At 39.5% G+C, this 15,119-nt stretch overlaps 1 protein-coding gene and 1 non-coding gene across 2 annotated transcripts; both read left to right on the top strand.

Moving 5' to 3' along the window:
• The first annotated feature begins 358 nt into the window (after positions 1 to 358).
• Positions 359 to 10,065, top strand: RPS7 (ribosomal protein S7). The gene is made up of 7 exons (XM_060788077.2): positions 359 to 459; positions 2,699 to 2,780; positions 3,405 to 3,476; positions 5,662 to 5,805; positions 6,328 to 6,392; positions 8,268 to 8,418; positions 9,947 to 10,065. The coding sequence occupies exons 2-7, from the start codon at positions 2,706 to 2,708 to the stop codon at positions 10,022 to 10,024; spliced, it is 585 nt and encodes a 194-aa protein (XP_060644060.1). The 5' UTR covers positions 359 to 459; positions 2,699 to 2,705; the 3' UTR covers positions 10,025 to 10,065.
• Positions 3,631 to 3,852, top strand: LOC132762250 (small nucleolar RNA SNORA73 family). Its single transcript, XR_009630137.2, has one exon. It is a non-coding gene; the product is annotated as a small nucleolar RNA SNORA73 family (small nucleolar RNA).
• Positions 10,066 to 15,119: the final 5,054 nt, after the last annotated feature.

Raw genomic sequence — 15,119 nt, forward strand, 5'->3', positions numbered from 1 at the left:
AACTCCCAAATGACAAAGGCATTCTTTTTTTGAGTGAAGGACATACATTGGGTTGTTAGGTGTCTTGTGTCCAAATTTGGTGACAATTCGTCCAGTGGTTTTTGAATTCTGTTAAACCCGCAAACGAACATTACATTTTTATTTATATAAGAAGATGTATGTATCTATATACATACATACTTCAGCTAAAATACTTGAGAAAGCAGTGTGTACATATACACACATACATCCACCATGCACACATGGAACTTTCGAACAGTGTCATAGAGCCCCGCCTCCAGCTCTGCCAGGAGTTTGCTCCCGCCTGGAGGCTTCAGCAGGGCGGAAGTGTCTTTCCCTCTCGGCTTCCGGGTGCGGCTTCACGGCGATAGGTGGGCGGCGTCGCGTGCGCTCCCTGGACGGGAACTTGTGGTGTTCTCGCGAGAACTCTTCCTCTTCCTTGGGCCAGCGCTGAAAGTGGTAGGTGTGATGGGCCTGGGCCTAGTGCAGGGCGCAGGACGTTTTTCGCGGAGAGATCCGGTGATATTGAGCCTAGCTGAGGGCAGCAAGCCTCCGAAGACCGAGGGACCGGGGATGTGCCCGATTTGCTATCCCTCCGCCTCGGATGGCCGCTTGGGGCGGGAAAGGGACCCAGAGATGGAGCCTCACTGTGAAATGGGGGCTTCATTGAGGCAGAGGGACATAGCAGGGCTGGGCCAGGGGCCCCTTCCCTTGGGTCACTTTGGGCTTCGATTGTCTGGGATTGGGGAGTGTTGGCATATAAATAGCAAGGTATTTTTGAGATGGAAACCCAAGTCCAAGCAGAAAACTGATTTATATATTTCATATACAGCTGATATACATATCCCAAGGCCCATTCCATACACAATAGTTTAAATAATGTCCCAGAGGGAAGGGTTTGTGTACATTGAAGCACCAGAATGCAGAGGTGGCACTGTCTCAGCCGGCCATGTGGACCTTTGGATGGGTTTTCAGATAAAGGATGCCCAATCTATGCTTTCCTTGCTCTTGAATGTCAGGTTTTTCTTCTAAAAGACTCCCCTCCTATGGATTACTAGCAGCTTTACTCATTGGGCAGGACTACCCTTCTGCAGCTCTGCCTTTATGTTTTGTCCCTTTTCTCTCAACAAGCCATACAGATTGAATGGGTTCTCTAGCACCAGGCATAGCACATGGCTGGCAAAAGCTTCAGCAGTGTGTGCTTACTTTGTGGAGTAGACAGGGAATCTGTAACTTTGGAGGTAGATAGATAGCCCTTAGAGTTTAGAATTAATTTTTGACACTTTTGCCAAAAAAGGTGAAAGAGTTTGTAAAATTACAGATCCCAGGATTCCAGAGCATTGAGCCATGGCAGCTAAAGTGGTGTCAGACTGCATTTATTCTACAGTGTAGATGCTCCCATAGGAAATGTACTCTCCTGTCTTTCTTGTGCCAGATTGTTAGAAGTTTGAGGCATTTAGGGTGGGGGAATGGGGACCCAGACTGTTCTGAATTGACCTCGTAGTGCTGTTACTATTTGTGAGGTTGTTGTGTGTGACACCACAGTAGGGGTGGGCACCCTTTGGCTTTGTAGTATTCTTAAAATGAAACTCACATCCCTTACCATTGGCATGATAGGGCTGATGGAAGTTGCAGGACAGTGGTTCTCAACCTGTAGGTCACCAGATGTTTTGGCCTTCAACTCCCAGAAATCATAACAGTTGGTTAACTGGCTAGGATTTCTGGGAGTTGTAGGCCAAAACACCCGGGGACCCACAGGTTGAGAACCACTGGTCTAGATGTTTATCCATTGCCCACCTTCTGCTTAAGAGTCTCTGCATGGAGATTTTGTGCTAAGTGAAAATTGCATAGTAGTAGTTTTTGACTTACTTGTACAGTTGAGATGGTTGAGCTTAATAGAAAGCTTTGTTATGCTTCATATTCAAAACACTATGCTGTATGGAGCCCTGCCTAGAAGTGTACCAACACCAGGCATGGACAAACTTAGGTGTTTGGGGCTTCAGCTTTCACAATTCCCAACAGAGCTGGTAAGCTGGCTGGGATTTCTGGGAGTTGAAGTCCAAAACACATGGAGGGCTGAAGGTTGGCTGTGCCTGATCTACACCGTAGAATTATTACTGTTTGACTTCACTTTAACTGATATTTGTAGGATTGTTATACTTTTAGTTGGTACACTGTTGTTGTTACTTTCCTGTATGTGTAGATGTTGGGACTTCTGTTAGAAACAGCTTGTTGCTTTCTTTTATTTAGCAAAATCTGCTGAACTATTTGCTATAGAACTAGGTTTGGTTCATATTACAAATTCTCAGGGCTCTTCCACACAGCCATACAACCCAGAATATCAAGGCAGAAAATCCCACAATATCTGCTTTGAACTGGGTTATCTGTGTCCACACTGCCCTATATTCCAGTTCAAAGCTGAAAATGTGGGATTTTATTCAGCTGTGTGGAAGGGGACTCAGTTACTTTCCCTTATTCCTGTTCATACCACTTCTGCTATTGATTTATATGTCCATTATTATCCATTTAGGGTGCATATTTAAGGATAAAGTCAGAAGGGTTGTCATTTAAATAATGTTGCAGAAAACCTATTTTTATAAGCCTTCACTTGGTATCAAGGTTTTGTCTTTTCTGCTGTTGTGGTAGGGAAAGCATTTTTTCTAACAATCTGAAATATGTTGTTGCTTTCTAAATGCAGAAAGGCCATGTTCAGTTCCAGCGCAAAGATCGTGAAGCCCAATGGCGAAAAGCCAGATGAATTTGAATCTGGCATCTCCCAGGTATGTGCACCTTTCATCTGGCCATATTGTCACCTTCGCTTGCACTCTGCAAGCAGGGCCTTCTGTCAAACAAATAGAGTAGGCTTTCCATCTCAGTGATTGCAACTGACCACAGATCATAAAGCCTCATATTATTAAATGGTGGCAGTGTGAGCACAGGCACACTAAAGCATCTGCATTCAAGTTACTGCAATTTAATTATATGGAGCAAAATTATCTGTGGTTTTTGTATCAGTGCAGTGGGTCCACTGTTAGTTGTTTAGGAACTATTACTTTGTTTCCCAACACAGTTTGAACAATGCTTGTGGAATACATTTAGTATGTGTAGAATAATTCATCATGCTTAGAGCTTATTCCAGTGAATCTGGAAAACACTAAATTGTGAAAACCTCATCATTTCGCCTGCTGAACATATAGTAACAGTTGATCTACTGATAACTTGGAGATCCAGTATATAAGAGTAAGTATTGTTGCTGGATTGTTCTATTAATTACTATACTTATTTCATTTTCAAGCTTTTCTACTAATGATTGTAGTTATTGTCGCTAAAAGTCTAAACAGTGACTTGCATTTAGCACCATTTTGTTTAATGTGTTTATTTTTCTTTAACTTTCTTTCCTCAAGGCTCTTCTGGAGTTGGAGATGAATTCTGACTTGAAAGCTCAACTGAGAGAACTTAATATCACAGCAGCAAAGGTAGCTTAAACATCTGCTTCCCTGTGATGCAGATTATATTTGGCTTTGGTGGATCTACCATGTTGGCATTTGAACTAATGTATAATGCCTAGTGCTTATTTTGAAAAAATCATTAGCAGACAGGTATATAGGCTGCTGCAGTCCAAAACAAAGCCCAACATGGGTATCCAGTGAGGTTGCTCTCACATGGCTCTGCCCGAGTGGCGCATGGGAGCTTAGCTCCATGGGAGCAATGATGTATATTCCCCTTCCACAATGTTGGAGAGTAAGTTTTCCCTTCCGGCTGAAAAGGCTGTTGAGGGGAGACATCCTGTATATTCCTGTAACTTCTCAGTATTTGCGGTTGCTGAGGAGACAAACCATGCAGGACACATCCAATCGTCAGCTGCTCAGGATAATGAGATACATACCTTTTACTTTTGTAGCCTAACATGCACTTTGTCTTTCTAAGTTTTGTTTTCCAGAAACACTTAAAGATTAGGGAGTTTCTAGGGGCACATACTTAGTTTTAAAAACATTGAATGTATTGGCTAATACGATAGTGATAATTAGACTATTTCATGCAGTAGAATAAGTGGTCCAAATAACTTCTTGACTATATTCAACTGGGTTCAGTCATTTCAATTGTGTTTTTACAGCATTTTACAGTTTCCTCTTTTACAGTATTTTAATTAATTTTTAACAGAAAAAACACGCCAAAATACTTACACAATGATGAACACAAACATAGGTAAAGGTTTCCCCCTGACATTAGGTCTAGTCGTGTCCGACTGGGGGGTGGTGCTCACCTCCATTTCTAAGCCGAAGAGCCGGCGTTGTCAAACTACACAATATACATCTCTAGTCTAATTACACATAAGTCTAAAATAGAGATATATATAATTTATTTTAAAAGTTGATTTCTTGATTTCCTTTTTTCAGTTTCTCTGTAATTTAATATTTTCCTTCCTTGGAGGGTTGGTATTCCAAGAATCTGTGTAAGCAACTATAGTGGGTATAGAGATAAAATTTATGCCTCTGAAACCTTCCCAACCTTTTTTGAATGAGGGACCACTTTGACCAGAGACCACTCTCCAACATTAGTATCATTAGGGTTACAAATCCGTTTTTGAACAACTTTAGATTGAGTTTGGTTATTTGGGGCGTTGATTCAGAAAACTGCATTGGACAGACCACATCAGCTCTAGTTTCTGATACAGATCATATGCCATCCAGTAGTCGCCATCTGCTCGCCCACAGAGAACCATATTTAATCATCTAGAACTGATATGATCTATCCAATGCAATTTTCTGTATCAGCACCCCAATCACCCGAGGAACAGGCCTAAAAATCTCAGTCGGCATTTGGAAACAATAAACATTGACAAAATCACAATCTGTCAACTGCAAAAGACCACCTTACTTGGATCTGTGCGCATCATTTGAAAATACATCACACAGTCCTAGACGCTTGGGAAGTGTTTGACTTGTGATTTTGTGATACGAAATCCAGCATATAGATCTTGTTTGCTGTAACATACTGTGTTTTTGTCAGTAAAATCATAACAATAACTTTACAGGAATAAACAGGGTCTTACAAAGGGCTGCTTTCCCGTTACAACTGATGTGTGGCAATGGGAGCTAATAATACATTTGAGGGATTTTTCTCGCTTGTGCTCCCGGGCAAGTCTTCTCCATCCTGGCCTGGGAAGCCTCCCAAGGTCGAGAAAGAGCTGGGAAGTGCAACAGCCTTCCTGCCCTCCATCTCTCTCATCCCCTCGTGCGTGCTGCTTGGTGAGTCTTCTCTGCCGGCCGAGAAAGCGAGGGCAACACACTGGTATCTCCTTCCTTCCTTGTCTCCCTCTTGCAGATGTTATTTTAGGTCTCACGGCCCATCTGGGGCCCATGGGCTGGGAACTACTGTTCTGGTGGTTATACAGACTGCCAAAATGGATATGAAATTAAAATGGCCTGAAAATTAAGTTAAATACACCCAAAACAGAGTAGTTGTAATTTGTTATTAGAACAGAAAATCTCAGCAGAGTGATCCGGTGACAAACCTTGGAGAGATTTCTGCTGAAATTTGCTGAATGAGATGGATTTTTGGCTTGAGGTGATACCAAATAGTTTCCTGGCTTGTAGAACCAATGCAATCTAGCATTTTCAGCAGTTCTTCAAATCTGAAACTAAGCTTTTGCTTCTTTAGGAAATTGAAGTGAGTGGTGGGAGAAAAGCCATTATCATATTTGTACCAGTCCCTCAGCTGAAGTCTTTTCAGAAGATTCAGGTGCGGCTAGTTCGAGAATTGGAGAAAAAATTCAGTGGGAAGCATGTGGTGTTCATTGCCCAGGTAGGTGGCAACTTGTAATTCCTATAAAACTCATCTAAATTCATCATTCACAGATGAGGAACCACAAACCTTATTATGCAATATGCTGTAGCTCCATACATTCTTATTTGGTCAGAAGTACTATTCTATTTAGCTCAAATACCCTAAAGGCACCAAATCTGGCCTGATCTTCGAAGGTAAGCATGTTCAGGAAACCACCAATGAAACCAGGTGTTACAATAATGTTATATTTCAGAGGAAATACCTGGCAAAATGACCTCTTAGTCTTGTTTGTCTAAGAAGACCCTTTGAAGTTCAGAAGGCCAGCATAAGTCGAGAGCAATCTTCCAAATGCCCTTCTACCAGCGGGTTGATAGCTTTTTGTTGAGATTGGAGTTTGGCTATTAAAATGAATTGTGATAAAACAGACCTTTAATCTGCAGTTGGTGCATTTTGATCTAGTTTATGTTTAGTTATTTTCATTTGATTTGCATTATTTCTGAGCCACAAGAGGTCAGACAGAACTCTCTCTTTTTTTAACAGCGGAGAATTTTGCCAAAGCCAACAAGAAAAAGCCGCACAAAAAACAAGCAAAAGCGTCCCAGGAGGTAAGTTCAAAGTCACATGCTTTTTTTGTTGATCGGAAACAGCAATGTTTACATACATATTAAAATAAAATACTACTGCTTTCTATACCATGGACGTGGATTGGTGCTTCAAAAAAATAAATAAAAGGAAACAACATTAATTTTATCTTGCTATTCATTTGTTTGCAAGTATCTGGAATAAGGCAGTTTGGAAAGTCATAAGATTATGGAACTCTAATATAATATACAATATTGATTAGACCAGTGGTTCTCAACCTGTGGGTCCCCAGATGCTTTGGCTTTCAACTCCCAGAAATCCTAACAGCTGGTAAACTGGCTGCAATTTCTTGGAGTTGTAGGACAAAACACCTAGGGACCCACAGGTTGAGAACTGCTGGATTAGACGGACAGTTGTGAGCCTCAATGTTGTTGTGTTCCTAATGTATTCAGGACTGTGAGACATAGACAGTGCATGTGGTCAAACCAAATTCTGTTGAGTATGTGGCCCATCAGTTGCAGTGTTTTCTATTGTATAATTTACTAAAAACATTAAAAATGCTACTTTTGACTGTGTTTTCTCTCTCACCCCTGGCTTCTTTAATGATGGTGATTAACTTGAATTGTTGTCTGTGTTGAGCTCAGGGGTGGAACATGGCCAGCATCACTACTGTGGTTGTTTAGTGCATTTAGAGTGTAAGGCTTATTGTATAATGTCCTTTGAGCTTCTCAGTCAGTTGTGCCAAACACAGCTTTGTTTATTGACTATCCAACAAAAAGGTCTGTAAGCATTTGGCTTGCTGTTTTTACAAGCCAAGATTTCAAAACGTTTTTTCCTCTTGGTATATGAATCTTGGCTGGTTTAGGAGGAAAACACCAGAACCACTGATTTAGTCAACATGCCAAATTTTCAATGTATGGTTAGCTTAGGTGGTCCTGTAACAGTAATCCAAGTTTTGACATAGGCTCCATCTACATTGACTATTTAATGCAATTCGAAGCTAGCTTTAAGGGTGGGCAAAAGTTGCTGCAACTGATGGGCCACATAAACTCAAAAACAATTGACTTGCTCACAGCCACAGTCTACACCTCACAGACTTGAGAAAATCATTTCTAAGTAGGTTTATTAACATAACAGTACTGAAGTGCACCACTGGCCCATCTAATCAGTATTATTTACTGAGCAAAAGAAAGCCTTTAATGTGCATCAGTGTACATCAATGTTCTGTTTTTTTGTGTCATCACCATCTGGATGTCAAACTGGTTCTGGGATTTCCTCTGTTATCATCTACAAGTGAAACCACTTTCATCATTGTTAAGTTTGAAATTGCATTTAATAGTTAGTGTAGATGGGACCAGACAGTTGTGTGGAGGTGGCTATATGAATTTTCATCTTTGAATGTAGTTTGCAGTGTTATAATGTATGCCTTTCAAATGCACCTGTTTTTATTGTATTTAAGAAGCAAGTGTTGAATGTCTGGTTGGCATTATCTTGACTGTTAAACTTTCTCCATTCTGTTCAGTAACCATTTCTGGGCATGTTTTGCTAAAACATGATATGGCTGTTTAAATGCATATGTCAGCTATGAACACATTCTTTCTGGTAATTGAGTAGGACGAATTAAACAGAAAATTGTTAGCAAACTGTCACATTGAAACTCTCAACCTAGCCTTCTGCATATGTACAGTTGCTAGGATAAAACAGTGGAGTAGGGGAATCATGTGCATGCAGTTGAGCTCCTTTATGGTAAACAAAAAACAAGAAAAATAGAGGTGATCATGGAGCCCCTTCCACACAATTTTGTTTGATCTGTTAGTCCAGTGATTTTCTTCAGTAGGACAGGAAGAAAGTTGGCATTAGTAGAAAATATTTAAAATGTATACTGTGTTTCCTTGTAGCCGTACACTTACTGCTGTGCATGATGCCATTCTTGAAGACCTGGTTTTCCCCAGTGAAATTGTGGGCAAAAGAATCCGCGTAAAACTGGATGGCAGCCGACTCATAAAGGTTCACTTAGACAAAGCACAACAGAACAATGTTGAACATAAGGTAGGAAATAGTTGGGGGCTGTTTTGCCTTTATTATGGCATGCTTTGTAGAGATTAGTTCAACGAAGGCTCCAGTACATTACTGGACTCAACAATCAGAGTTGACAGACAATTCGCAATGAATGTTGGGCCAAAACCAAGGCCACATCTACACTGCAATGTAGACAGCGTAAACGTATGTAATTGCCTTATAGCTGCTCTCAAACTATGATCTCTTTAATTTTCAGTCCATTGTGGTGCTTGTTGCTGTTATTTTTTTGAATAGTTATAACCTGGAAGCAAAATCTGGGAAGACTGCTTGTTTTCATAAGTATTTGAAAGTACCATTGCTGCCTCTATGCTGAGTCCCTTTGGGAGAGATAAAGCAGGGTATAAATAAATATACTGTATGTACTCAAGTATAAGCCGAGTTTTTCAGCCCTTTTTTAAGGCTGAAAAAGCCCCCCTTGGCTTACAATTGAGTCAAAGTTATATGTTATTTTATTCTGTTATTACTATTATTTAATTACATTTATTATTTTATTCATTATTATTATTATTATTATTATTATTACATTTATTTTACTCTATTTAATAGTATTATTACATTTATTTTTTCTCTATTATTATTACTTGTATTATACTGTATTACTGCTACTATTACATTTCCATTTTACTGTCTTATTATTACATTTATTATTTTCCTCTATTATTATTGGAAGGATACATAAGCACATTTACATTTAAGAAGTTTAGAATAATGATTTAATCAGAGTTAGACAGTCTTACATTAAATTACTGTTTTATGTAAATATTAGAAAACATTTAACCAACTGATGCCTCAGTTAATGTAATGTTATTGGCATCTATTTTTATTTTGTAATTTACCAGTAGCGGCTTCATTTCCCACCCTCAGCTTATACTCGGGTCAATAAGTTTTCCCAGTTTTTTTTGTGGTAAAATTAGGTGTCTTGGCTTATATTTGGGTTGGCTTATACTCGCATATATACAGTAATTATAATAATACTCCTGTTCTAAATTTGGAGTAGAAAGCATTAATACAATTAACTATCATATGAGCATTTGGCTTGCTAGTATATTGGTAGCAGCTGTCACCTGTGAAAGCTGTGTGGAAGGTGGAAGCATTCCAATTATACAAGTATACAACGACCATATAATGCAGTTTAGGGTAGATCTAGCTGTAATTGCTTGATCTAAAAAACAGATAAACATCTCAATTCAGTAAAATGCATTGAGAGGAAGATAAGAAATATAACCTTTTAAAAAAAATGCCTGGCTTTTGTGATTGTTGCTTTAAGAACATTAATGTTCATTCTTTGGTTCATATTAAAAATAGATACATTTCTGGTTATTAATCTGAATACTGGATCACAAATCACAGGTAGTGATGTTTGTTGTTTTATTTACAAACAAGACAATTTTGACTAATGTTATAACATTTGCATTAGAACATGGTGTCCTGTAGAAAGCACTGGGAACTCTTTCATTTTACTTCTGTTACATTTCTGATTTCTGTCCCTTCTTTGCAGGTAGAAACATTTTCTGGTGTCTACAAGAAGCTCACAGGCAAAGATGTGGTGTTTGAGTTTCCAGAATTTCAGTTGTAAAGCGCAAAAATATGACTGAATAAAAGAGTTAATTGTTCATATCTCTTACAAGTAATGTCTTCTTTGTTAATTAAACCATTGTGAGAGAGTTGGACACTTGCCCACAAAAGTTACGTAGAAAGTAAAGATCACAAGGTAGGCAACTTGCAACTCAAAAATCCCTATACTTCTGTAGTGTGATCAGTGTATAGTAAGGTGAACAAGTGTACAAGCACTTCCCCAAAAGAGAAATGGGTAATCTGCCTTTCAGTTTATGTTTCCCAAAATGGGAGAAAGAATTCAATACTTTGACAAGGTGCTACAAGATCGCTTTTAATACATACAGCTTATCTGTGACTCTGCACATTCATGAACCAATCCTGGTGGAATATTGGGAGGCGGTATGATGTAGGCTTCTCTTACATCTCTTTAGATTTATATTACGATGATATGTGTCTTAAATGTTTGTCATTGGTACCACTCAATCCCTTGGGTTTTCAGACCTCCCCAGAATTCATCTAGGATTGATTATGCATTCCCAAAGAGAGGAGAAAATATTTTGGACATTTAAAACATGGTTTGCCAACATTTGCTAATGCTGTAATACTTCTGTCTGCATGGCCAGTTCCTGAGGGTGTGAGCAGAGGTCTTTGGAGAGGGAAAAGGGATTTCTTGATATCCCTTTCCCTTTCTAAGGGGGATCCATTATTTCAGTCGATTTCAGGACTGCTTATGGGATGGAGATAGTGGTGGTGGAAGATATACACCAAAACCTGAGTAAAAGCAATGGATCTCTGTTCTGCCACACTTCTGGGCCTCTCTCAGTATGATTGACCGTGGTTTGAGAATTGCAGGCACTCGTTTGTGCAGGATCTATCCTTTTCTGGAGGGCACTTGGGAATTCCAGTTCAATGCTAGGTCATTAGCTTGCACCAGACCATCGGGCTAATTTTCTTACATTCTTTAAACTGTATTTGGAACGGCTAATAGAGATTTTCAAAATGTTTGTATTTAGAGTACACTCATCTATTCCTTCACCTGGTTTTATCGGAGGGAGCTGTTATGTTTGTAAACCAGTGTCTGCCATCAAGAATGGGTTAGATGAGGTGAATGATTTGAAACAAGAGCATGTGCTCATGGTCATTTGAAAGGCAGATCAGGGAATAAGGATTCAGCCTCTGCTGAATGGAGTTTTACTCAAAGGCACAAGTTTGGAGGAAGGGGCCCTTCATGCTTAGGCTTCAGTGTTGGCTAACCACTCATTTACAACTGGCCCACCAGTCTTTGTTATTACGGCAATATCTGACTGGCCACACTGAGGTCTGCTTTAGCTACCTACCATTTCAACTTGTGTATTTGAGGCTGCGGGCCATTGATCAAGACTGGGAAACGAAGGTTTGAATTCACATCCTTCCCGCAACAAAAAAAAATTCTTATTCCAAAAAGCTTTGGGGAATGTTACAAGCAAAGAGCCTTATTAATAGTGTGCTGTATGTTTTTCTTTTTTCCCATTTTAATTTATTTTTGTCCATTTTAAAATTTAAATATTTTAATGTATAGTTTTAACTATATTTTAACATGCCCCCCTGATGGCACAGCAGATTAAACTGCTGAGCGGCTGAACTTGCTGACTGAAAGGTTGGCGGTTCGACTCTGGAGAATGGGGTGATTTCCTACTGTTAGCCCCAACTTCTGCCAACCTAGCAGTTCGAAAACATGCAAATGAGATCAATAGGTACCACTTCTGTGGGAAGGTAACAGCGCTTCATGCAGTCATGCTAGCCACATGACCTTGGAGGTGTCTACAGACAACGCTGGCTCTTCAGCTTGGAAATAGAGATGAGCACCAACCCCCAGAGTGGGACACAACTGGACTTAGTGTCAGGGGAAAACCTTTACCTAAAGGTTTCCCCTTGACATTAAGACTGGAAGTGGAAAGGAGCACCACCCCCCAGAGTTGGACACAACTAGACTTAGTGTCAGGGAAAACCTTTACCTTTACCTTATAGTTTGAAGCCATTGTTCCGTGTCTTAGTCGCCAGGGCAGCAGAAACATGCTTGATCCCTCCTTTCTATGACTTCCCCTCACATATTTATACATAGCCATCATATCTCATCTCAGCCTTCTCTTCTGCAGGCTAAACATTCCTAGCTCTTTAAGCCGCTCCTCATAGGGCTTGTTCTCCAGACCCTTGATCATTTTAGTCACACTCCTCTGGACACATTCCAGCTTGTCAACATCTCCTTTCAATTGCGGTGCCCAGAATTGTACACAGTATTTCCAATTCATGAAAAGTTCATAATAGTGTTGTGGGAAGTCTGTTATCTGGTGAAGTTTTTAATGAATCTTCTGGGAATGCTGCTATTCTGCATTTACATAATTGTCCCTTGACCCACCCTTTTAATAAAAACTCTAGGCTGGATATCAAGAATCTGCAGAATTTGATTTTTTGGCACATGAGAGGAGGCTCAGTAATTTTATATTGTGATCCTATGCCTTCATTATGTACTTCACAAATCCTCAGAAGCGATACTGGTTATGTAGCTAAGATGTTAAATTCACCACAAAAATAACATATTGACGTCGTATATATTCTCTTACGGAGTAGGGATTGTGTGAGTTGCATGCCGACTTGCTTGGGAATCTCTGTACCTTGCATCTCACCCTACAGACATCCTAACTCAAATTACTTTGGAATCGAGTACAAAGTGGGGACCTCAAAACAAAAGATGCCCGAAGAAACTTCAGAGTGGCAGAACAGGTCTACGCTTTGTCTTATCAACACTTTCCACTCGAGCTGATTGCTTCCTTCTTTCCCCTCCAGAGTTTCTGAGATTTATGTCTGAGGACTGTCACGTTTGTGCATGAAGATGTCTGTGTGGATGACACACTAGGCTTCTGTAGTACAGTCTTCAATGTCCATGCATAACACATGCCATAATAACATTTTTAGGCTTTAATCTGCCACAAGGTGGTATCTGTCTGTCTTTTTTGAAAGAGAGAAGTATTGGGATACTTCTGGAAACAAATACACTCGGTTATGTAGATCACAGTGGAATCAACATTCAGACCTCACGGCAGTATCATTCCACTTTAATTGTCATTGTTGGATCCTATCAAAACCAGGAAATTGTAATTTAATATCTGTTGTCCCAGTAGTTAAAGTGAAGTCACAGTATAATAACTGTGTAGAGTGAAAGGGCACTTTTTGTGTTCACACATCAGGATGGTGTAGCCTCTTCAATCAGGCCATTTCGCCATGTTGATAGAGATGGAATAAGCGATGTTGGTTGGGTTAAAGTTCCCATTTGTTTACTGAACTATTAATATTGTTTCTGGGGTCAAATAGTAGTTTCCCCAAATAAATGTTTTAATTTTAGATAGCCACAGTGAGAGCCTTCAGCCACAATCCAGAGTTCTCAACATAATTCACATGAGGCCTGTATGAGCATCCTGGGATGTATAAGGGCATTTTTCATAAGGTTTTCCCCAATAGTGGCCCCTGTAGCTGCACAAAAATCTCTCTTGCTTGGAGAATTAAAAGGGATACAGCAGCTCAGTCCTTCCAAGAGTGAAGCTAAAATGTTATGGAGAGCTAGCTTTTTGAATTTCCTTCTAAATTTAATTGTTTTGAGGATCAGAGATTATTAAAACAAGGGAAACGGGTTTTATTATGGCATGAAAATAGTAACAATGCTATTTTTAAAATATTTTTTTTGTAATCATAGTGTTCATTTGCAAATGATTGCTACAACCATTTGCTTTGCCCTGCAACAAAAGTAGAGAAACAAGGGCTAGGACAGTGATGTCAAACTTGTGGACCTCCGGGTCTTTTGGACTTCAGCTCCCAGAACTCCTGGCCATTGTACAAGCTGGCTAAGTCTTCAGGTCACTCCTCTTCAGTAGTAAGAAAGAGAGCGAGAGAGCATTAGAATTCAACCCCCTGACCTGGATCTGAATCACATCCCTACTGTTTTGACTTGGCAGGAATAGTCTCAATTAATACTCATATCTTCACCCATTTTAGCTTATTTTAACATGGCACTTTCTCTTCCTCCAATTTCCCTCCTTTGTCCTTGGATTACCGTATATACTCATATATAAGTTTAGAAAATTTAGTTTTAAAAAAGCCCATTAAATCTGATTCATTGGTCGATGTGAGAACCGTACCTTAACTCTTATCCTAAAAGGAACCATACCCTTCTCTGAGTAGACTGAAAGTCAAAAGCTTAGTCCATTCGGGAGAACCTAAAAGAAGTACCAACCCTAGTATCTACACTCCACCATGGTGCTGCTTCTGACTGTTTTGAATATCTGGGTGGGTAAGTAGCATCAGTAACCAGGGTTGGCTGGCCCCTATTGATGCTTTTCCCTCTGCAGAATGACCGACTTACCCATGGGACATATCAAAATCCACCATTTTGGCCCCCAAATCTACCCAAGGCTTATACATGAGTTCAATTTATACATGTATGTACTGCAATTAAATTGCTGCAAGTTGAGTTCAAAGTACAAGGGGAAAGGATGACCTCTGAGATCATAACCTTTTGGATAACCAGGCTCTCCATAGCCTTTTTGGAAGTGTGACCTTTTGGAGATTAATTGGCATTCACACAATTTAGAATTATCATAACCTTTTTGTAAAGTATGATCTTCTTGAGAAGAGCTAAAAACTCATTTGAGTGAATCTTCTCTTTAGTGGTAAATATCGACTAGTATTAATGCAAAGCAAATTAGGTTTCTCATTTGTTAGACTGATATACCTAGTTATCTCTTTGAATGGTTAGGAACGGAGATTGTGCCAATGCTCAAAATATATAGGATATCTTCAGAACTGCTATTTCAGTTGCCCAAAAACATCTACTCTCCCATAAAATATATATGGTTTTAAATCATGCACTCAAGAGACAAAAATAAGTAATCTTTGTTAAGAAAAACATAGTTGGTTTACTTACAAATGTCATGTATTCAGCATGCCGGTACATTGCTTATCAGTTGAAAGTTTAAACAATAAGTTCTCTAAGGCATTCTTTTGCAGTCTCTTCTCTGTCTTATGTCTATTGCATATTCTCTTAATGCAAACTGAACACAACCTAAGCACAACGGACTATACAA

Source organism: Anolis sagrei, chromosome 1 (genome assembly GCF_037176765.1).
Source record: "Anolis sagrei isolate rAnoSag1 chromosome 1, rAnoSag1.mat, whole genome shotgun sequence".
NCBI lineage: Eukaryota > Metazoa > Chordata > Lepidosauria > Squamata > Dactyloidae > Anolis > Anolis sagrei.